The sequence below is a fragment of the Choloepus didactylus genome, chromosome 13 (genome assembly GCF_015220235.1).
Source record: "Choloepus didactylus isolate mChoDid1 chromosome 13, mChoDid1.pri, whole genome shotgun sequence".
Taxonomy (NCBI): domain Eukaryota; kingdom Metazoa; phylum Chordata; class Mammalia; order Pilosa; family Megalonychidae; genus Choloepus; species Choloepus didactylus.
In genome coordinates this window covers 17,383,059-17,407,608 of record NC_051319.1, presented here as the reverse complement: position 1 = coordinate 17,407,608, position 24,550 = coordinate 17,383,059, and the positions used below count along the sequence as shown (strand labels likewise).

At 37.1% G+C, this 24,550-nt stretch overlaps 2 protein-coding genes across 9 annotated transcripts in view; one reads left to right on the top strand and one right to left on the bottom strand.

The window, feature by feature from the left end:
- Positions 1 to 1,426, bottom strand: part of MSH3 (mutS homolog 3) — a 291,930-nt gene extending 290,504 nt beyond the window's left edge. For both annotated transcript variants that reach the window (XM_037801425.1, XM_037801426.1), the window contains exon 1: positions 1,138 to 1,426. In XM_037801425.1, coding sequence (XP_037657353.1) covers positions 1,138 to 1,338 — 201 coding nt within the window. In that variant the 5' untranslated portion in view covers positions 1,339 to 1,426. The remainder of the gene's footprint in view (positions 1 to 1,137) is intronic.
- Positions 1,121 to 21,910, top strand: DHFR (dihydrofolate reductase). 7 transcript variants are annotated; one of them, XM_037801432.1, is made up of 7 exons: positions 1,121 to 1,442; positions 2,123 to 2,172; positions 2,808 to 2,990; positions 4,236 to 4,341; positions 10,738 to 10,864; positions 17,000 to 17,115; positions 20,534 to 21,910. In XM_037801432.1, the coding sequence occupies exons 4-7, from the start codon at positions 4,256 to 4,258 to the stop codon at positions 20,610 to 20,612; spliced, it is 408 nt and encodes a 135-aa protein (XP_037657360.1). In that variant the 5' UTR covers positions 1,121 to 1,442; positions 2,123 to 2,172; positions 2,808 to 2,990; positions 4,236 to 4,255; the 3' UTR covers positions 20,613 to 21,910. The 7 variants fall into 7 exon arrangements, with proteins under 7 accessions (XP_037657360.1, XP_037657357.1, XP_037657356.1 ...); XM_037801433.1 differs by lacking the exon at positions 1,121 to 1,442 and adding an exon at positions 1,579 to 1,665; XM_037801429.1 differs by lacking the exon at positions 2,808 to 2,990 and having other exon boundaries at positions 1,121 to 1,364.
- Positions 21,911 to 24,550: the final 2,640 nt, after the last annotated feature.

The following is a 24,550-nucleotide window of genomic DNA, read 5'->3' as shown; positions in this document are numbered from 1 at the left end:
ATTAGAAAATGTCAACTCTATTGACAAGGTGTGATGTTTGAGAAGTAATTTAAACCTTACTCTGAATAACAAGATTCTTGCCATCCACACTTCATAGAATCATCTGCTTTTAGCTCTGCAAAGGCCTGTGGATGAACTGTTTCTACCATCATCAAAGACAGGGTGGAAACTGGGCAGGTCCTGAGTCCCAGCATCTTAAGTCCTACTAGAATTAATTGGAACCAAAGCTGCTACATTTCTTGATACAACTTAAATAACACAGCTTACATATTTTAAATAAAATACTTCAAGAAAAAAACAGATAACCAACATCTATTTAGAAGAGGCAAAATTAGAGGGGAAATATAGGTAATATAAAAATAGGATCATTTTTCTAATGTTCACTGTAATTTAACTGCTTCATGTTTAAATGGCTTATGTTCACCTCTAAAGGCGCCATAAGGTTATGAGATATTTTGGGGCCAAAAACCTGTCAAAAACTTACTTCAGTCCTTCCCCAAATACCCTCTACATAGTGGGTGCAAAATAGAATCTTAGTGAATTCATGAGAATATAGGTTGCCCCAAAAACAGAAAGACAGAAAAGGGGCTGTCACTTTACAGAAGAAACCGGTGGCATGCAACAAAGGACCCAAGGACTAACCATCCACATCCGCCCAAGATGCACCTCAGACTTCACAATCTGAACTGCAATGGGGGTTATTCACTGGGCGACCGCACAATATGACTGATTATAACCGTGCTCACTTTAACTATTGGGCAATGTTGCAGCCTTAAAAACTAGCGACTTCACGGCAGTTTTCTTCTATCATCTAACCAAACACATACAAATACTCTAAGATAAATAAAGCCAACCCTCAAACCCCCCATCCCAAAAAACGGACGGGACAGATGACGATTAAAAGAAAAATCTCTGTGAACTTGGCCTCAAGTCTATTACTTCAACTGGAAAGTAAAAACTTTGAACTACACCTGGGATGTAAACCTGGCTTGCTTTCCCACCCTCTTTCCCGATCCCGCCCCTTTTTTATCCGGTCCATTCCTCTCGCCGATTCTCGCGCGTAGACCTCCTTGGAACCCACCCCCCCAGCACCTCCCCCGCTCCAGCTGACCCCGCCCACTCCTCAACGGAACCCACCACGCGCAGCGGCAACTGAGGCGGGAAAGAGGACGCTGTGGGCGCTGCGGTGTCAGGGTCCGCCTTCCTGGCTGCACCCGTAGGAGAGGAGGTGGATTTCAGGATTCCCGTAGACTGGAAAAATCTGCTCAAAACCGCTTGGCTTGCAGGGGCTGGGCCGGCAGCACCGGCGCCGCCAGACGCAAGCTTCCGGCGCTTCATTTCAGGCCGGGAACTGTAGCCCGAAGGCAAGGCCCACGCGGGAGCGCGAGCCCGCGGCAGCAGTTCCCCGGCGTCCACGGGCGCGAGCACGTCGCGACCCTGCCGTGCGTTGGGGCGGGGGGTGGGGCCTTCTTTGCACCAATGGGACCGAGGGGGAGGGGTCGCCACGATTTTCGCGCCTAGCTTCGGGGGAGTTCAGGTGAGGAGAGCGTGCTCGGAGTTATTTACTGCTGCTTTTGTCATGGTTCGTCCGCTAAACTGCATCGTTGCTGTGTCCCAGAACATGGGCATCGGCAAGAACGGAGATCTGCCGTGGCCCCTGCTCAGGTACCCGCCGGGATGCAGAGTGGGGAATTAAGGTTGGCGCAGTCTGCCCTTGAGAAGGAGCTGGGCCGCCCTGCTGCGCGAGGATGGGGTCGAATTTGGACCTTGAGCTTCCTGGGGGAGGCGGGCTCGTGCTTACTTCCGTATCAGGAGCCGGGGAGGCCAAGTTGTTGGTTTCGGTCCGGATCTTTTTTTTTTTCAATTACTTTATCAAAAAAAAAAAAAATCCCAAACAAAGCAAAGCAATGGGAAAACAAATATCCTGAAATAACTTCATTCCTTCCAGTATACTCCTACCATATCAAAAGAAAATTAGATCTGGATCTTGCTTCGCCCAGAGGTCCTTTCCTGGCCCAGAGCTAATTCCCAATCCTGGAGACCTCCAGCACACGTTTGTCCTGCGAGTTAGAGCTTGAGCCTGCAGAGTAATGTTCTGAGTAACGCTGTGTTCTCTTAACAGGAATGAATTTAAGTATTTCCAAAGAATGACCAAAACTTCTTCAGTAGAAGGTAATGTTGGATATTTTTTAATTAAGGAAGCATACCAGTGCAGATTTTATTTAAATGGAAAGTTGTCCGTTTTCATCTGGGACCTTTTCACTCAGCGTTAATTTTCATGCAGTTCCCAGGGTTCCTCAAACAGTTATTATTTTCTTTGAAAGAAATTCTTTTGAATTTTATGCAAGTTTGCGCATAAAATTCAGGCATTGGGCAAAATTGGTAGACGAGTAGAGGCTTTGATGTAAGTTAGAGTCCAGAAAGGACAACTGGAGAGACCTTTGGAATGGGGGCTGGAAAAGGCCTGAAGGAGGGCAGTGAAGAGGAGAAACTGAAAATCCAAAAAAACAGTTATGTGATACTAGATTTAGAAATCTGGAAATTAAAGGTGAAGTAGGAAGGCACCAAGGATGAACTCTCATGTTTTCAGTTTGTCTGACTGACATGCAGAATAGAGAAGGGGAGAGAAGTGTGCAGTTGTATGGTGATGATATTTGAGGTGCCTGTGGGTCATTCAGGGTAATTTTAGCACAGGAAACTACATGAATTGAACCATTGGTGAAAAGATGATAACCAAGAAAAAGTATATGGGTGTTATGAGATAACCCCATTTGAAACCTAAGAGACATGCTTTTTTCTGCCCATAGGTGGAGAAATAACAGAGTAAACAGGAAAACAATAAAGGAGCACAGAAAGGAGCACATGCTGCATAACTTTAACAGGACAGATAGAAGGCCCTTGGATTTGGGCTTAGGTCATTGATGACTTAGGACAAGATGACAAGAGCCAGAAGCTAAAAAATTGACACCAACCACTCTAAAGAATCCTAAGTATGATCTGGTAGTTGAACAGCATCCAGTGCCTGGCCTTTGCTGGTTTTCAGTAGATGTGACTTTTTTTAGATGAATGAATGAAAGGATACCAAGGGTATTTTCTTTGGGCTCTTTTGTTTGTTTTTTCCTTCCTTTAATGTCTCCTTTCTTTCTTCAGTATCTCCACCTTAGTTGTTAGGCCAAGTCTGTACCATTTCCCTCCTCAGGATTTTTCACAGGTTGACTCTATTGTTTTTAATAGTTGATATCTCCTTATTGAATAACTGAAGCATATTAATGAACACTGTCATTGAAAATGCAGTGTGTATTGTGTAATAGGTACCATATATTATAGGTACATTTTTGTTATTCTGATTCTTCAAGGGAAAAAGAATTTCCAACATTCAGAGGTAACATTCAGTCATGAGTAGTAAAGCAAAATATGGAAAAATCTTTAGTCTTACTGCTTGAAGTTTGTAAATGTTAGTGTTTTGGTTTAAATAAAATAAAACTAATGATAATTCTTTAAGAAAACAGACACATGCAGTGCCTTTGGTGGTCTGTCAAAACATACTGGATGTCATAGAAATGTTTCTGTTCCTTTGATCCAGGTATCTGACACAAGGTTTTTTTTTCTGACCAATTAAAAATGGAAGCTATATGTATAAAGTTTCTAAAGAAACATTATACTTGAAAGAAAAGGATAAGGCATAATTGGAAGTGTTTTAAGTTGAGTGGAATAGCAAGCAGACATTTTTATGTACAAGATGTACATCTACAAAGTACACAAATATGAATAACACTATTATAGCAAGCACTCATAATAGTATTTATTAGATGCTGAACATTGTTCTAAGTATTTAAGGCCCACAATGACCCTAGAAGTAGGAAGTATTGTTACTGCTGTTTTACAGTTAAGGAAAGTTAGGCACAGGTAGCTAACATGACTTGTCTAAGGTCAACAGAATGCATTCAATAGGAGCAATTTGACCCAGAATCTTTGCTTTTAACTACCACATTAAAGTTATGATTGCAATTGATTAAAACTATGTATGATGTAAATTGGACAAAAGCAAAGGGAAGAACAGTTAACTGTATTTTGATAATGGGTGATAAATACAAATTTTAGTAAAGCTTTTTAGAGTTTTAATTGTTTAAAGCAGATCCACTAGATGTTATTGTAATAATCATATATGTGTTTATATATATGAATAAATGAATGCATATTTTCCCAAAACACACTTATTCTTTGTGATTTTATAGGTAAACAGAATCTGGTGATTATGGGTAGAAAGACCTGGTTCTCCATCCCTGAGAAGAATCGGCCTTTAAAAGACAGAATTAATTTAGTTCTCAGTCGAGAACTCAAGTAAGTAACATAAATAAATTCACCACATGAAAATCATGTGTTATTTTCTGGGAGTGGAGATCAGTGTATGACAAAATGAAAATGGAAAAGTAGCTATTGATGAAGCTGTGTAACATCATAAAGAAATGAATAAACAGTCTCTAGTACTTAAGTGATTCATTGATTTCATCACCTTGAAAAGTTACATTACACATTAAAATCTCATTGTGGCAACAGATTTGTAAGTTTTTTGAGTCATTATTTAATAGGCTCAAATATCAGTTAATAGTAACTTTTTCTAGTTTCACACAAAATCAAAATACATGTTTTAGGACTTGCTAAATTAAGAGGTTAGCCCTTCTCTGAGCCCAGCCCTAAATGTAAACTGGTCAAAATTGTATGCTTTAATATTCCTGTTTAATCATAATACCCAAATAATCTGTACTTGTATTTTTTACCCTGTGTCAAGTGTTGAAATGATCCTAGAGATCCTGGAAAGAAGGGAGTGTCTCCAATTGGCCTCTGCTAGGACTTTTCCTGTCCTCCATTGTAGCCTTATAGTGGATGGTTCCTGGTGCCTGGAAATGCCTTGGGGACTAAGGGGTAGGGAAGTGCAGAAACGGCCTTAATATAGCACGAAAGCTGCCTAAGCAGTCACAGTGACTCGATGGTCGAAACCTTGTCCACTGCTTCCATGTTATTTATTCCACATGTGATATACCTTAATTGCTGTTCTGTTTTATTTATTTCTTATTTTTAAAGTTGGTTCTAACCCAGTAAAATAACTTCCTGATTTTGAGGGGAGTGGGTGGGGTTCCTGAAATTAGACCTTAAGGAAAAGTTTGGAATTGGCATGTTAATTGTTCATACTTAAACTAATAAATGTAATCACACATACAAAACAAAGAATGCAGAATTCTAAGTCACTGCTTGCTTTAGAACAATGGCCATAATATTCTGTTCCCATGTGTTATCAGTCAGTTCAACCAGAGAAGCAGAACTAGTATAAGATATGTATTAAGAGATTTATGACAAGGAATTGACTTAAACAATTGTGGGGACTGGTTAGGGAAGTTCAAAAACATGTAGGACTGGCCATTAAATCAGGAAGGACTGGCTAGAACTTCTGTCCACAGGTGAAATTTCTTTTTCAGGAAGGCCTCACCTCTGCTCTGAAAGCCTTTCAACTGATGAGTCAAGCCTACCCAGATTATCTAGGATAATGGCCCTAATTTAAAGTCAACTAATTATGGACTTTAGTCATATCTACAAAATACCTTCACAGCAACACCTATATTACTGTTTAATTCAGTAATTTGGGGATTATAGCCTAGTCAAATTGACACATCAAAAGACCATCGTACCATGAGGAGGAAAAAATATTACACAACCACAGGCTGAGGGGATTCAGACCCACATCCATTTTCTCCTGAATCCCTCCTAGAGTGACATAGGTAAACACCTGTAAGACAGTGTACCAGAATATATACATTGATTGCCTTTGGGTGGTGGGGAATGTATTAATGTGCATCTTACCATCTGCCTCAGTATTCATGCTGTTCTCTTTCTCCAGGTTGCTAGGAGATTCTGATTATCTCTTTATTTGATAGAATCCAAATTCACAGACTATTGCCATTCCTAAAGACTCTTTAATAACATGTTCTTGAATACTACTCAAGTTTATTTATGGCTAGCTTGATCCAAAAAAAACATAAATAAATCTCAGTGGGAGGGATAATCACTTGAGCCAGCAATTCTCAAATAATCTCTTAATTTCTTCTTTATGACTCCCTTGTGGTATATGTAATTGGGTTTAGTTGCTTCTTATGTATTTATATATAACATTTGTTGATGTATCCTTTTATTTTAATGCATAGAAAAAACTTAAAAGTCTATTATTAAGCATACCATGGAAATAGGAATACCAGTTAGTAAAAAAAATTAGTTTGTTTTTTATTCTTCCTTCTGCTTCCCTACTCTCTGGACCTGCTGTGTGCCAAACACTGGCAAGTCCTGAATAAAAGGGAAGAGATTTACACATGTAAATCATTATTGCTCATGCAAGCTTTTAGAGATATTCAATTTTTCACCTCCCCTCCCAAATTTAATAAGAAATTGAGTTCTCAAGATAACCCCAAAATTTGCTGCCAGATACTGGGTATTTTGGGTAACTTTCTTTAAAAAAGACATAAAACAAAAATGCTTTTCCAAAGCTTTCTAATCTATCAAATTGCAGCTTTAAAAGAACTTGATGCAGCCATATTTGGAAAACAGTGACATTTCCTCAAAGTGTTAAACATAGTTATCATATGACTCAGCAATTCCACTCCAAGGTATATACCCCAGAAAAATGAAAACATGACCACACAAAAACTTGTACACAGATGTTCATAGCAGCATTATTCATGATAGCCAGAAGGTGGAAATAACCCAAATGTCCACCACCTGATGAATGGATGAACAAAATGTGGTATATCCATAGAATGGAATATTCAGCCCTAAAAAGGATTGAAGTACTGATACATGCAGCAACAACATGGATGACCTGGAAAACATTATGTTAAGTGAAAGAAGCCGGTTAAAAAAGTTGCATGATTCCATTTATGTGAACTGTCCAGAATAGGCAAATCCATAAAGACAGAAAGTAGATAATTGGTTGCCAGGGGCTGGGCAGTGGGGAAGAAATGGGGAAAGATTGCTGATGGGTATGGGTTTTCCTTTTGCAGTGATGAAAATGTCCTAAAATTAGATAGTGGTAATGATTGCACAATTCTGTGAATGTACTAAAAATCCCTGCATTGCACACTTTAAAATGGTGTGATTTGTATGGTATATGATTTATCTATCAAATAAAGCTGTTAAAAAATAAACAAAAAAAGATTTTACTGCAATGCTGTAGCTCTGACAGTGACTTTAGAAAATCCAAAATTGCCACCGAGATATAAGGTACTGTAAATTGTATAAAACCCATGAACATTATGTAACTTTTTTTTGTGGTCTCACTAATATATTATTCACACTCTCCTCTTCCTAAAGCTGTAGTTCTCTCCCTACCACTCACACACTTAGTATAGCAAAGACTGACTGACTTGGCTTCTAATATCTGCATTTAACTTTGCACTTAACTTTGTGGCTTTAGGCAGATTACAAGTAAGCCTTGCTGAGCTTGTTTTCTTACCAGTTAAATGAAATTAATAGTGACTGTTACTTAGATGATATTGAGGATTAACTGAAATTTTATATGTAAAGTGTTGAGCACACAGAAGGTATCCTACAGATACCAGTTCCTACTCCCCTAACCTCTGCTACTGTAGCAAAATTACCTTGCCATATAGCTTATAGCAAATATTAATGAAATCACAATTAAGCATCCTCTCATTTTCACCTTAACATATCACTTTGTTCTTCCTTCTCCTCAATCTTGAGACTAAAAAATCCCCTCCTGTCTAAATCAACCCTCCATTTCTCTAGACTTCATTTTTTTTCTGCCCTCAAGACTTTGCTCTCACCATTGTCCCACCCTCTAGTATTTTAAACCTCACCACAGATTACTTTTCCTCTACCCTCCACTTTCTCAGAGTTTTCTTATATTAAATAATTTTATATGACCCTCAATAATATCTATAGTCTGTCATTTCTCTGCTTTTGCACATACTCTTTTCCTCCTCCTTTGAGACACTCAGCTAAGGAATCATGCTCCAAGGTTTGTATGATTTACTATCCAGCCCCAGATGATGTGCTGCCTCTGTGCCCCTATAACATCATCTGCACAGCCTACTTTTAGGTCCTTTTCACACTTTATGCCAACAATATTTCTCTGGCTGCTATCACAGTCTTTTTGAATGGAGAAACTGCATTTTTTTCCATGTCTGTTTCCAGGATCTAGCATATCTCCTAGCAAAGTAGGGGTTCAGAAATTTTTGTGAAATGAATGATCCCGTGGGTTTTTTAAAAACAGGATCAATCCACATAGCGCAACTTTGTAACTGTCCTTTTCCCCCACTGAATATATTAAAATATGTATTTCTGTAAATATCATTTGTAGATGCTACATAGTATTCCATTATGAGAATGAACCATGCTTGAACTAGTTTTTTTTTTAAATTAAAGAAGTTGTAGATTTACAGAAAAATCATGTAAAAAACACAGTGTTCCCATATACCTTCCTCCCCCATTATTAACACTTTGCATTAGTGTGGTACCTTTGTTACAACTGATGAAAGAATATTATAAATGTACTATTAACTGTAGTCCATAGTTTACATTAGGGTGTATTTTTTCCCATATACCACGCTATTATTAACACTTTGCATTAATATAGTACTTTTGTTACAATTCATGAAATTGCACTATTTCATGAATTTATTGTACAATTATTATAATAACTACTATTAACTATATAGTCCATCAATTACAACAGTGTTCACTGTGTTGAACTAGTTTTTAATTGTTGAAAATCACATTTTTAAAAGCTAAGATTGAAAGTTCTTAAATTGAACCTGTCTCTGAACTCTGGTTGGGGTGCCATGCTAGCCTAGGGTTTTTTGTTTAAGTGTTTCCAGCAGTCCCCAGGGGAATAGGACTGGAATTCCACCTGCCATGCCAGAAAAGGATAATATTTACAAAACAACCTAAGTGTAATCAGAGGAGACTGCTCAAGGCCATAGGACACTTGTCAGAGGGCTTTGCATAACCCAGGCCCTACCATCCCAAAATCTAAGTGAACTAGAATCTGACAGACCTGTAATTCATGATCATCTGTTGAAAAATCTGTGTGTAACAAGCTGCAGCCCAGGTTCCAAAGTCAAACTGCTGGAGTTTAAATCCCAGCTCCACCTTTTCTCAGTTGTGTGACCATTGATTACTTAACCATTCATCCTCAATTTCCTCATCTGTACTGAGAATAACAGTACACACATAGGGTTGCTGGTAATATTAAGTAAGATGGTCTATGTAAAGCATTGCCTGAATCCGTTACAGGAATGCTAGTAGTCACTCAAAAAATATTAGTTATTTTCTTTCTGACATAGCTATCCTTCAGATGGAAGGACACCTTCCTTGAATAAGGAAAGAGATGGGAAGTATCATTGGAGTGCCTGCAATGTAAGCTATCTTTCAATTCTCATGCCAACTGTCTGCGGGCATCCAAAAGGCTCAGAAAAACCAGATGCCCACATGCTTCTTGCCTTTTCAGGGAGTCTGGTCTGAACTAGTTTGAGATATAAGAAGGAAATTTAGGGATGAAATAAGTGACGATATTGAGTGCTTACTACATGCTACCTTCTGTGCTAAGTCGCTAGAATTGTTCTGAGAAGGGGATAATTAACTCAAGGTAACTCCACTTCTTGGTTATTCTTTCCTACCCTTCTGGAAGTTCAGTGTTTCCTGTGAAACTTACTTCTAAAATGCTAAATAACATTTTGCCGAAGCATTTCTTCCATTTCTTTGCTATAACTAAAATCTGAAACAAATCCTTAATCTGTTCTTTTTCCTTTTGCTGACTACAAAAGGGCAGGGAAGTAGTCTTCACCTTACTTAGTACATTTAGCTATTTTCATGTCATTATTCACAGTCTTCATAAAATTATTGCCCCCTTTCTTTGAAGTCCCCACCAACCATTTGTACAACCCTCTATATCATATTGCTGTTTGTCACCCACCAATTTCTAGGAAGCTCTTCCTTTCCCCACTCCCCAAGCGTAACCGCATATTAACCGTTTGAATATCATTCCAAACGTTTTCAACAGTCATTCAAACATCACTTTTTTTGGCAACATTTTATCATGAAAATTTTGGAACATACAAAAAGAATTTTACAGTAACTGCCTATGTTCCCACCATCTAGATTCTGCCATTAACATTTTATATATTTATCCATCAATCTGTCTTGTTATTGTTATGCATTCCTAAGTAAATTGCCAACATTAGTCTACTTGCCCCTAAATATTTCCAGCATACATATCATTAACAAGAGTTCTATATTTCTTTACAGTTTTTTTCTTTTGGGATAAAAATCACATGTAGTGAAATGCACGAGTCTTAAGTATGCATTTCCTAAGTTTTGACGAATGTACATACCTGTGTAACCCAAACCCCATCAAGTTAGAGAACATACGCTCACCCCAGAAAGTTCCCTCATGCCTCTTCCTAGCCCTTTACCCCAACCCGTCAGAGAAAAGTGCTGTTCTGATATTTTTCCGCTATAAATTTTTTCCACTATAAATATCACAAAATCACACTTTTTTTTTTTTATTCATTGTGGACCATAGATTGGCCATGGTATTAAGTGCTTTTTATTGAAAGGATGCATATTTATGATCATTGTAGTTTTACAAACACTGCTTCCTATTCAGATTATTTGACAAGAATGATTGGGCTTTACAGAAATAAATGCGTGTGGTTTTTTTTTTAACCTCAGGGAACCCCCACAAGGAGCACATTTTCTTGCCAAAAGTCTGGATGATGCCTTAAAACTTATTGAGCAACCAGAATTAGCAAATAAAGTAGACATGGTTTGGATTGTGGGAGGCAGTTCTGTTTATAAGGTAAGTGATCTGTAAGCATAAAGAAATGCCTTACTCTGCTTTCTTTCTGCTTCCCTGCCGTTAAAAGTTAGGAGGAGAAGACCATAAACCATAGTCTGAACCTTAAAAATATTAAGCTTTGGTCAAAAGAAGTGTTTTGTCTCTACTGTAAGTTAGACATTTTGTCAGTTTGGATTATTCGTTTCATACTGTAATGCAAACTAAATGAAAATGTAAAAGTAAGTTTTCCTGTCTATACCAGTCTATTTTCAATTCAAAAATAGTTGATGTTTCCCATTTAAAAGCATTCTAAATCCTTCCTTGAGAATCATACTTGCACAGGACAGATTTCTATTCTATGGATTTACCCTAAATATACTGAATTATTTAATCCCTTTCCTCCAGGGATAAATATGTCTCTTGCTGAGATAGGGGTGGAGTTCTCATTTGCTATATACTATCAAGATTATATGCATATGTTAAAAGCAGAAAACCTCCTCAATAATTTTAATGTAATATGGGGCATGGGGGAAGAGTCATATGATTTCATATCATAAAGGAAATTGGTATGTAAAAGAAATAATCCATTTTTTTTTATACCATATGGCTTCTAGTTGTACAAACGTGAGGATTATGAATAGAATTCTTTAGCTCTTTTAAAATACTAATGAAAGATTAACATTTATAGGGAGGAGAAAATATCAGCACCTGCCCTTTTGGAGGTGGTTGTAACATGTATTTTAGAAAAAAGAACACCATGTTCCTTGATGGGATTATAAAAACTCTCAGTTTCTTAGGTTCCTATATGTACAACCTTTTATTTTCTCCATTTGTAATGGGGTAATAGACATTTTTGATCTTTTCAGCCAACTGTGAATTTCTAAGAAAACAAGCTCTTTATTCAGTACCTATCACATTAGAATGATTCAATACCATAGTCACTTGAAAATATCCTTTAAACCATTTATTTACATACTTTGATATATCTGTGTGTGTATATAAATAATAGGGAATAGTCCCTACAGATGATAGTTTTGCCTACTTTGCACGCCAACAGCTTATTGATCCTTCAGATTTATCCTCCCATGGACCAAATGGGCCTAACTGGCCTGTTTTTGTAAATAATATATCATTGGAACACTACCATGCCCCATTCAGTTAGTATTTTCTATGGCTATTTTTTCCTACAAAGCAGCGTAAGAAGTTGTATGGTCTGCAAAGTCTAAATATGTACCTTCTGGAAAAGTTTGTCTCCTGTCTTTTATCATCAGCTTTGTTACATAACTTCAAGTGCTGCTGTGATTGGTCCTATTCAGTCCTATTCAGTTTTTCTAACATTTGTTACAGTGAGAATTGGTGGATTATTTGGTTGAGGAAGAGAGTACATGATGTAATATAAGCTGTAGTACTGAAAGTAAAAAAGTAAAATTTACTCTAGACCCTTATTTGGAATTTTAAATATAGCATATGTTAAATAAATATATATATTTCCCCTAAAAGCTCTTTGAAGATCAAGACTTACTGGTTTTTTTTGTTTGTTTGTTTGTTTTGGTGTTGCAATTAGGACTCATGACTTATTCTAATAAATGTTAATTTTATTAAAATGTTAATGTTAATTCGTCCTGGGACAGTTTTTTCTGTGGAAACTATCAGTGGTGCTGTTTGCAGTAGTCAGAACAGTCATTAATAGTATAAGGCCAAATACAGTCATTGGCAATAAGAGGAAAAATAAATTACCCCATCAGCATTTTAACTATTTCCTGAGAAATCAAAGCATTACTAAATATTATGTAAATGTACTAAATATGCCATAGGGTTTTCAGGAGTCCAGTTTCTTGAATTGTACTCTCATCTATATATACATATGTAAATTTTTCTGTAGGGAGTAACTAGATAATTCGGGATTCTTAGTTGTTAAAACAATAACCAAAGAAAAAACAAAACTGAATGCTGAAATTAAAAAGGAATTCTTGAGGAGAACCTAAGATGGCGGCTAAGAGAGACAGGGCAAAAAAACACCTCCATGAAAAATACTAGATAAAAGTCAGAAAGTGACCCAGAACACCAGTTCCACCGATGCACTGGCTGGGCAAGGTCTGCTAAATCCACAGGGATGGTGCACTTGGTGAAACCGGGAGTCTGCATTCTGAAACGAGTAAGCCGCTGAATACCCAGCAGCCACACTGCGGTGTGGGGAAACTGAGGGTTGGCATTTGGAGGTAGACTAGTTCTTTTTTTAAAAAAAAAACAGAAGCAGCTGCAGATACAGCAGCGAGAACCGCACAGTGAAGCACGGCAGGAACGGGCTGTGCGAGCACCTCAATATCTGGCATGGAAGATAGCCTTTCGCACACCCACTGCTAATTGTCTCCAAGCGAAGAAGGCAGAGGTTAGCAAAAAAAACCACACCCCTTGCAGCCATCTTCCCGGAGGGCTGGGAACGCTCCTGCCTGGCGCCGGAGCCACAGCCCAGAGCCACACCAAAAAACCCAGCGTGACAGGAAGTGTTTCCAGCAACACATATACACGCCACAATGTTGGACATGGACAGTAGCCTTTCGTGCACCCAGAGCTAATTGTCACAAAGCTGGGAAGGCAGAGCTGTGCGAAAAGGGGGAAATTAACACGCCCCATTCAGCCATCCTTCTAGCAGGCTGGGAATGTCCCTACGTGGCCCGGTGGCCCAGAACTTCCCTTGAGGGATGGCGCGCGCCTGTGACGTAGCACAGCTTTCCCTCAGCAGAGGCCCTAGAAGGGCACGGCTTGGAAGAAGGACCCACCCGGAAATCCCAGGGACCATATGCCAATACCAAAGACTTGTGGGTCAGCGGCAGAGACTGAAATGAAGGTTTAGACTCTTCCAACAGCCTTAAATCTCCAGGAACACCTGGGAGGTTTGATTGTTAAAGCTGCCCTCCCTCCCTAACCGCTCAGACACACGCCCCACATTCAGGGCGGACAGCACCAACAACACACACAAACTTGGTACTCCAATTGGACCCCGCAAGAATCAGATCCCCACACACCACAAAGACAAAGTTGGGGAGAACTGACTTGAGGGGAATAGGTGACTCGCGGATGCCGTCTGCTGGTTAGTTAGAGAAAGTGTACACCCCCAAGCTGTAGATCTGACAAATTAGAGATTCATCTTTGAATAATCCTACATATCCTAAAAGAACCCTATCAAGTAAAGCAAATGCCAAGAGGCTAAAACAACAGAAAATTTTAAGGCATATGATAAAACCAGACAATACGGATAACCCAAGCCAAACACCCAAATCAAAAGATCAGAGGAGACACAGTACTTGGAGCAATTAATCAAAGAACTAAAGACAAACAACAAGAGCATGGCACAGGATATAAAGGATATGAAGAAGACCCTAGAAAAGCATAAAGAAGAAATTGGAAGAGTAAATAAAAAAATAGACGATCTTATGGAAATAAAAGAAACTGTTGACCAAATTAAAAAGATTCTAGATACTCACAGTACAAGACTATTGGAAGCTGGACAACTAATCAGCGGCCTCGAGGACCACAGAATGGAAAATGAAAGAACAAAAGAAAGAATGGGGGAAAAAATCAAAATTCAAGATGGACTTCAGGGATATGATAGATAAAACGTCCAAATATAAGACTCATTGGTGTCCCAGAAGGGGAAGAGAAGGGTAAAGTTCCAGAAAGTGTATTCAAAGAAACTGTTGGGGATAACTTCCCAAACCTTCTACACAATATAAATACACAAAGCATAAATGCCCAGCTAACTCCAAATAGAATAAATCTAAATAAACCCACTCCAAGACATATTCTGATCAGACTGTCGAATACTAAAGAGAAGGGGCAAGTTCTGAAAGCAGCAAGAAAAAAGCAAGTCACTACACAAAAATGAAACAACATAAGAAAGACTAAGTAGTGACCACTCAGCGGCCACCGTGGAGGCGAGAAGGCAGTGGCATGACATATTTAACATTCTGAGTGAGAAAAATTTCCAACCAAGAGTACTTTATCCAGAAAAGCTCTCCTTCAAATTTGAGGGAGAGCTTAAATTTGTCACAGACAAACAAATGCTGAGAGATTTTGCTAATAAAAGTCCTGCCCTACTTCAGATACTAAAGGGAGCCCTACCAACAGAGAAACAAAGAAAGGACAGAGAGAGACGGAGAAAGGTTCAGTACTAAAGAGATTCAGTATTGGTTCATTAAAGGACATTAAGAGAGAGAGGGAAAAAATATATCTGACAAACAAACCAAAGGATAGGATGGCTGATTCAAGAAATGCCTTCACAGTAATAACATTGTATGTAAATGGATTAAACTCTCCAGTTAAAAGATATAGATTGGCAGAATGGATCAAAAAATATGAACCATCAATACGTTGCATACAAGAGACTTATCTTAGACACAGGGACACACAGAAATTGAAAGTGAAATGATGGAAAAAATATTTCATGCAAGCTACAGCCAAAAGACAGCAGGAGTAGCAATTTTAATCTCAGATAAAATAGACTTTAAATGCAAGGATGTTACGAGAGACAAAGAAGGCCACTACATACTAATAAAAAGGGCATTTCAACAAGAAGAGGTAACAATCATAATTGCTTATGCACCCAATCATGGTGTCACAAAATACAGGAGACAAACACTGGCAAAACTAAAGGATGCAATGGATGTTTCCACAATAATTGAGGGAGACTTCAACACATCACTGTCTCTTACAGATAGTTCAACCAGACAGAAGACCAGTAAGGAAATTGAAAATCTAAACAACCTGATAAATGAATTGGATTTAACAGACACATATAGAACATCACATCCCAAATCACCAGGATACACATTCTTCTCTTGTGATCATGGAACTTTCTACAGAGTAGACCATATTCTGGGACATAAAACAAGCCTCAATAAATTTTAAAAAATTGAAATTATTCAAAGCACATTCTCTGACCACAAGGGAAATACAATTAGAAGTCAGTAACCATCAGAGACTTAGAAAATTCACAAACACCTGGAGGTTAAACAACATACTCCTAAAATAAATGGTTTATAATGTAGAATATAGGGGAACTAGCGATAGAGAGCAATTAATGAAGGGAGAACGGTAACCCAATAAGAACAGATGAGCCATCGTGGGTAAATTTAACGTTCTGGGAATGCCCAGGAATGACTATGGTTTGTTAATTTCTGATGGGTATGGTAGGAACAAGTTCACAGAAATGTTGCGGTATTAGGTTATTTTCTTAGGGTAGAGTAGGCACATATTGGAAGTAAAGTAGTTATTTTAGGTTAGTTGTCTTTTTCTTACTCTCTTATTATGGTTTGTTTGAAATGTTTTTTCATTGTATATCTTTTTTTAAAAAAAATTTTATATAGTTAATTTAAGAAAAAAGTTAATTAAGAGTTAATGACAATAAATGCAATATATGATACCGGAGTGGATCTAAGAATGGAGGAGAAAAGCTCAAAGTGGGCATAAGGAAAAATTGGAATAGAGAATATAAGCTTTATATCCATAGTAATTTTCTCGAATTAACTGCAGTTCAGTTAATGACATAAGTGAATATCCTTGTTTGTAGGAAATATACATGGAAGTGTTATGAGTTCAAGGAGTATGATATATGCAGCCTGCTCTCAAATGTTCAGAAGATGATAAATGGGTAGATAGATAATTGATAGAAAGATAATAGATATAGTTGAAAGAAAGACGGGGGGAGGAAGGGAAGGAGGGAAGGGAAGAGAAAGAAAGGTACTGCAAAGGTAGCAAAATGTAAAATTGGTAGATACGGACATCTAGGGGTGGGGGGATATTGGAGTTCTCTGTATGGGGTTTGTATTGTATTTGCAACTGTCCTATATGTTTGAAATTATTTCAAAATAAAAATAAAAATTAAAAAAAGGAGTTCTTGTAAGCAAACTAGAGGCCATAATGTAGTTAAGTTCAGTCTCATAATTACGGGTAATGATTAGTGCCATTCTCAACTAAGGCACCCTCTCCAGGACTCCACACTAAAGAACAGAATATTTAAATAGTATGCTTTGGAGGTAGCAAATTATGTAGCATGTCTTTAATGCTTAGTACAAACTTGACTATCTAATTCAAGCAAACTGTATGTTTTGATAGAAATTAAATTAGGAAATTGATGCTTTTTGTCTTGTTTCAAAGGAAGCCATGAATCGGCCAGGCCATCTTAGACTGTTTGTGACAAGGATCATGCAAGAATTTGAAAGTGACACATTTTTTCCAGAAATTGATACAGAGAAATATAAACTTCTCCCAGAGTAAGTAAAGTATTTTTAATTAATCTGAAGCATTTCTTTGGCTATCTTCCTTAGGAAGTGTGGGAAAGATCATATCTTTTCAAGGGTAGAAATGTGTCTTACAGACAAATACTATAGATATTTTTGGAAGTCTGCTTTGATAGACTTGAAGTGTTCAGGCTTTAATGATTTTACTGAAATCTAGAAGAGTAGTAATTAATCCCTTCAATGAGATTTGTTTTTAGCATCAGACACTGTTCCAGGCACCAGCAAAACAGTGATTTACCAACACAGATGATGTCCCTGCTCCTCAGAAGCTAACATACTAGTAGAGTGGGGGGGGGCAGCAGATGATAAACATTGAAAGAGAAGCTCTGCAGAGAACTGAAATACTGTGATATGGTAGATACTATAGATTAGGTAGTTGCAGGGGTCCTTTCTAAAGAGTGATGTCTGTGCTGAAGATCGAAGTGGTAGAAGCCGACCATTCCAAGAGCAGAGAAGAATATCCCAGGCACTAGAAATAGCTAGTGCCAAGGCCTAGGGAGCAGACCAAGTGCAAGTTTAGAGGGTTCTGGAAAGAGAATAACATGTTCTAGCTGCTTTGTAGAGAATGGATTGTAGGGGGACACGAGTCAGGCACGGGGATGAGTTAGGAAGCTATTGCTGAAGTTCGGATGAAGAGACTTAGATTAAGGTGGTAGCAGTGGTGGACATGGAAAAAAAAGGTTACACTTACTTCACTCTAGTTGCGATTTTAATGTGAGGCTCCCTGGTTTTTAAAATTCATAACATTTTGGTTTTAAAGTATTTTTCAGCTGTTGGCTGTGGAGGATAAAATAAAAGAGTTTAATTATATCAACACTTTTGTGACTTTATCACACCTTATATATTTTTTCACACTGCTTAGATTGCTGGTTTTCATGTTACATGAATATTCATCTTGTCTCTCATTTCTTTTTCTTTACTACCAACAAAAAAGATAGATTATTGGATGAATCACCTTCCTATTAAATACCTTTCCTAATCCACTTGCTCTCAATCCAACCTCTTTCCATAGCTTTGACCCTTTAGGATCCTTGATAACTTAAATACCATTCTGGATCTCTACCTCTTAGGAAAAAAATTTTAATATCTTTACTGAGATATAATTCATGTATCATAACATTCAGCTATTTAAAATGTACAATTCATTGGCTTTGGTCTATTCACAGAGTGTGCAACCATCACCACAGTCTAAGTTTAGAACATTTTCATCACCCCAAAAGAAACTCCCTACTCCTTAGCAGTTACTCCCCATTCCCATCCCACCCAGCTCCAGGCAAACACTAATCTATCTCTATAGGTATACCTATGCTGGATATTTCATATAAATTGAATCATCCAACGTGAGGTCTCTTAATAGGCATACCGTTTTCTGGGCTGAGCATGTTGTAGCATGTATCAGTACTTCATTCCTTTCTATGGCTAATAACATTCCATTATATGGATATACTGCATTTTGTATATCCATTCATCAGCTGGTGAACATTTGGATTGTTTCCACTTTTTGGCTATTACAACTAATGTTGATAGGAACCATCAGTGTACACAATTTTGTGGGGGCATATGTTTTCATTTCTCTAGGAGTAGAATTGCTGGGTTTTATGGTAATTCTATGTTTAACATTTTGAGAAACTGCCAAACTATTTTCCAAAGTGACTACACCTGATTACATTCCCTCCAGCAATGTACCAGGGTTTCAATTTTTCCACTTCCTTAACAACACTTAGATTATAGCCATCTAGTGGGTATGAAGTGCTATCTTGTTAGGTTTTAATTTGCATTTCTCTAATGGCTAATGATACTGAGCATCTTTTCAGGTGCTTATTGGCCATTTATATTTCTTCTTTGGAGAATTATCTACTCAAATCCCTTTCCTGTTTTTTAAATCGAGTTGTCTTTTTATTGAGTTATCAGAGTTCTTTGTATATTCTGAATACCAGACCTTCATTGCAAATATTTTACCCTTTAAGTGGATTGTCTTTTTTGCTTCCTTGATAATATCATTTGTAGGGCAAAAGTTTTAAATTTTGATGTAGTCCAATTTAGCTATGTCTTTTTGGTATCATACCCAAGAAGCTATTGTCTAAAATATGTAAATGTTGCTTTTGGTGACTCATTCCAAAAAAAACTAGAATTATGATTTAAAGCTGACCTGGTAAGATCATGCTTTTAAAAAAGGAGCTCTAGATACAGTACTAATGAAACAGTGGAACTATGTTTTTATGTTTCTAATATACCAACATTACTAATGAAACAGTGGAGAAAACGGTTGGTATATTAGAAACATAGCTCCTTCCTCTGAAATTTAAATATTTCCAAAGAAAACGCCTTTTTCTTTACACATTATTATGCTATTGTTGCATCATATTTCTAATTTTGCCTTTTATCAAACTGGCAGTATCTATTAATTACTCCACCAAAGGTTAACATCTGTTATTTCTCAGCATTGTGTTGAATATCATGAGATTTAAAAGTTTTCCTGTTTGATCCCTGCCTGAAAGGAGTGTAGAAAATAGTTAGAGGGACAAAGCAAACTAATAATATTAAAAGGTAACTTTAGTGGAGCACTTATGTATCAGGCACAATGCTAAATGCTTTACAAAGAAGAAGACTTTATAGATAAGCAGGCTCAGAGGGTGTCACACAGCAGAACCAGAGTCAAACACAAGTCTGACTAAAGCTGGTGTTCTTTACCACCTCTCAAGTGTACTCGAGTGTGGCCTGAGCAACACTGAGAGTTAGAGCAACATGAGAATGCTTATTTTGGGTTGGTGTGGTCAGAACAGGCTTCAGTGGAAGACTTGGGTTTTGAATAGGAAGCTGGAGGGGAATGTGGTTCTAAGTGAGATTTAGAAGGTAGGAAAGACCAAATAAACAGTGATTCTAGATAAAGAGTTGCAGTAAGCTACATGGGAATTAGAGCAGTAATGTCCATCCATATAAACAGAAATCGAGAATCTGTGATAATGCAGGGCATGTAACTTCAGCTCAGCTTTAAACAGCTAAGGGTTGTATTTTATGTTTCATTTGCTAACACAAGAAATTTGATACCAAGTGCAAGGCTTAGAAAAGTTCTTAAGAAATTTTGTATTAGCTACATGATAGAGTAAAAAGATACGAGAAATTGTTGACACTGGTTAGTTTTTAGAAAATTGTGAGTCAGAGGAAAGAGGAAAAATTACACTTTTCATTTTCTAATTTTCTGTATAGTTTGAAATTTTTCTTACTTGCGTGATAATCATCCAACTTAACAATGGCTTACCATGGTGACGAGAAAGGGAGGAAAGGAAAGCTTGTATTTGCTTTAAACATTGCTGGTGCATTTGGCTGAGAGTCAGGAAAGCTCTGTTTTTAGTTGGTATGTTATTTAATTATACACATTTTCCTTTTACAGATACCCAGGTGTTCTTTCTGATGTCCAGGAAGAAAAAGGCATTAAGTACAAATTTGAAGTGTATGAAAAGAACGATTAATATGAAGATGTTTTCTGACTTAATTCAATTTGTCCCCCTTCCCCTCCAAAAATTAAGTACTTTTGCATTAGAAAAAAAGACTTTTGTTAGCTTTAAATCTATGGATAAGCATTGTGGTTTTACTCTCCATTAATCTTAACTAAACTGTATCAGATACCATTTGTGAACTATTTCCTGTTATAAATGCTTTAATGCCTATTCCTCAAAGGTCAGGATTCAGTTCCCAATACCTGCCTAGGGTAGCGTATTTGTCAAGATAGCCCACAGTCAGAGAGTTCCTGATATGAGTTGAAACCAGGACCCATAGAGATAGGAGCTAGACAGATTAGTCCAAAGAGCAGGAAGGGATTACAAACAAAAGAATTATAACTCGTATTTTAAAAGAAAATTGGATCAGAGTAGGGACTGTAAATTATTCTGGGACTGTAAAATAGTCATCCTTCTGAAAAAAATTCTGTTCACTCAAATAGGAAATCAGTGAATTGAGAGATCCACTATATTCAGTAGCCAAGATAGAAGTAGGTAGGAGACTAACTTTGAGGGTTAAAAGAGGAGAAAAGGTCTGAGACCTTTAAAAATTCTGTTTCTCATCAACAGTGAGATTCAAAGAATTGTTACATAATAGAAAAGAATAGGCTGCTCTTTAGAGAAAGAGGTCAATCTAATAACAAGCATAGTGGCTAAAATTAAACTCAAAGAGCTAATGAATTAAGAATGGATATTGCTAGAAACCAAAGTTAGTTTGTTAGAAAATAAGTTTCACAACTTTAAAAAATGAAACTTACAGTATTTTTTTATCCATCTTGTTAGTAAAGATTTAGATTATGATATCCAAGAAAATAACATTTTCAGCGTTTTCTGCATTATAAATTGGCACAGCCATTTCAAGAGTGTAAATTAGCAATATCAATTAATTAAAATTCAAAATTTTCATATCCTTGGAACCAAGAGTTTGCATTTCTAGAAATTAATCCTGAACTAAAGAAAGGACCAAAAGTATTTTTTGAAAACTTTTTTTTTAAACAACAATTTGGAAACAGCCAAATGTTGATAAATAAATATCTAACCAATATATCTATAAAGTGTAATATACTAGAGTACTTAAAATGATTGAGGTACTAACCAAAAAAATGTCAAAGATTGCTAAGTGAAAGCAAATTTTATATATTAGCCAAAATTTTTAATAAATATTAATATGTGTGCAGGTTTGAATCTATTATGTCCCCCTCAAAGGCCATGTTCTTTAATGAGGACAGACTTAATTAGTCTTTTGATTAGGTTGGAATGTTTGATTAGGTTATTTCTATGGAGGTGTGACCCCGCCCATTGTGGGTGGATCTTGATTAAGTCACTGGAGTCCTTTAAGAGTTCATGGAGAAAAGGAGCTCAGAGAAGCTGAGACAGACATTTTGTAGAGAAGCTAACAGATGTAATGCAGAGTTTGCCCCCAGGAGAAGCTAGGAACTGACACAGACCAAGACTCTTGGAGACACTTGGAAAAGCAGACAGAAAGATGTTTGGAGGTTTAAACTAAGAAACGAAGTCGGAGTTTGCCTTAGAGAAGCTGAGAGAGGACCTTCAGATGCTTAGATGCACTGTAGCTGAGAGAGATGTTAAAAGAGACAGAAGCCAGAGGCATTTTGGAGAAAGCCATTTTGAAACCACAACCCAGGAGCAAAGGACCAGCAGATGTCAGCATAACCCAGGAGCAAAGGACCAGCAGATGCTCTCCCAGCTAACAAGTGTTTGGGACGCCATCAGCCTTTCTTCAGTGAAGGTATCTCTTGTTGATGCCTTAGTTTGGACACTTGTATGGCCTTAGAACTCTAAATTTGTGACCTAATTTATAAAAGCGTATCCATTTCCGGTATTTTGCATAACAGCAGCATTAGCAAACCAGAACATTTTTATCTGAAAACAGTGTTGCAGACTGTTGACAGTATGAGGAGTAGGGAAATATTTTTCTCATTTGGGTATTACTATCATGATTAGATTTTGTGTAACTGGTGTTTATTTTCATGAAAAAACTATTGAAGATAAGAAATTGAGCCCCTCATGTTCTGCAGTAAAATTAGGATACAACAACAGAATAAAAGAATTTCCTTAAGTCTTCCATAGAGGGTAAAAAAAAAAAAAAAAAAAAAAAATAGGTCAAAGGAATCAATCTCATATATTATTTATAAAAACATGACTGTAGTAAAATGTATAAAGTCACACATAGTTTGAAATATTTTATTTAAAAAAAAAAAAAAGCAGAAAGACCAATTAGAATTTCAGGTAAAGGATAATGGTAACTTGGACCAAAGGGAGGGATTGGGCATGGTGAGGAATTGTATAAGTCAGGATATATTTAAAGTAGGGGGTAGCAGGATTTTCTGGTGGGGTTTGATTTTGGTTTTGACCCACTGAATTTGAGATGCCCTTAAGACGAGAGAAGAAATAAAAGGAAAAGAAACTGAAAACAGTAGCGCCATGCCTTCAAAATTATGAGAAGAAAATTTTTTCAACTGAGAAATCTATATAATCACCCAGAATATGATCAATCAAGGGCAAGGGTAAAATAAAGTTATTTTTAACCAAGCAAAGACTAACAGATGTTTCCCCCATGCTCCCTTTCTTGGAAAGCTACTAAAAGAAATGCTCCAACAAAACAAAGGAGTAAAATAAACCAAGAAAGCGCGTGACATGGGATCCAGGAAATGGGAGGGAACAACAGAGAATATTCCAGCTATGTAGCTGGCTTAGAAACCAAAATGTAAAAATGAAACAATGGATTACTTGCTTTTTACAAAATATTAGTAGGTTTTTACAGATCTGGAGCATTTGGAAAGAGGTAAATTCATTGAAGATAAAGCAAATGAGGAGGAAAAAAAAAGGAGAGAGGCAGTCATTAATTCCAGGAAAGAGAAAGGTATAGAAAAAAGAAAGTAAAGTATAATATGCTGTTTTTTTCAATAGTAAGTAATATGTACGTAGTCATAAAGATGTGATGACTGGTTAACCCCAGAATCTGGCAACTGTTTGGAGGCAATATGGGGAAGAAAAGTGGACAGTGTTGGTGTATGAACTAAATCCTCGTCTATCATATCAGGGAATCACTAGATAATGTATAAAATTATGAATCAAGAAATAATGTAAGTAATTGTTTTGAGAAAAAACAGCAGAGAAACTGCTGAAAGAATTAAAAGTCACTCTTTAGAGAGTTGGGAGGGATGGGCAGGGGTCTTATGGGTTTTTTAATAAACTTAAGAGATTCTTAAAATACATGTATTAATCTGCGTATTCACCTGAAAAGCTAAAAAATTAATCTTGGGGGAAAAACCATGAAGGTAACTGCCAGACGGAAAAGCTAAGAGGATGAAAAGGACAATTAAGGTGACAGAGACACAGAACAGAGGATTGTTTTCATTGTAAACCTTTTGGAACCATTTGATTTCATTTAACGATCTTCATGTATTTCTTTAATAACAACTATCTTAATAAGAAGTTGAATTAGTTCAAAAGATCTCAGCCTCCTTTTATTCTTTGTACGCCCCACCTAAAATTTCAAACAAACTCTGATGGCAATTTGTCTTCTTGGTCAGGTGGAAAATACAGAAAGGAAAACAAATAATTAGCCAAGAATGACACAAAAGAGCCCAAAGACCAATTGTTAGGTAACGTTTAGAACTTTTAACATCTCAGTTTGTTCATCTTTCAAGATAAGAAATCAAGTCTCGCTTTTTCCAGATTGATTTATAAAAGAGCACTATAGGGTGATGATAATTTGGAGCAAAAAATGTAAATAATAAAACGCACATACATTCTAAATATTCAGGTGACCCCGCTTTTGTTTCCATAAATTGAAATGTAATCCACTTCTTTACGAACAGTGTTTCTCAAAGTGTCATCCCCATTACCTGTAACAGGGATGTGTCCCCAAATCTGTATTTTAAAGA

Coding starts and splice junctions, on each gene's coding strand:
- DHFR (XM_037801427.1), top strand. CDS start 1,580: ATGGTTCGTCCGCTAAACTGCATCGTTGCTGTGTCCCAGAACATGGGC. Junction 10,865..16,999: donor GAGGCAGTTCTGTTTATAAG/GTAAGTGATCTG, acceptor CTTGTTTCAAAG/GAAGCCATGAATCGGCCAGG. Junction 17,116..20,533: donor AAATATAAACTTCTCCCAGA/GTAAGTAAAGTA, acceptor TTCCTTTTACAG/ATACCCAGGTGTTCTTTCTG.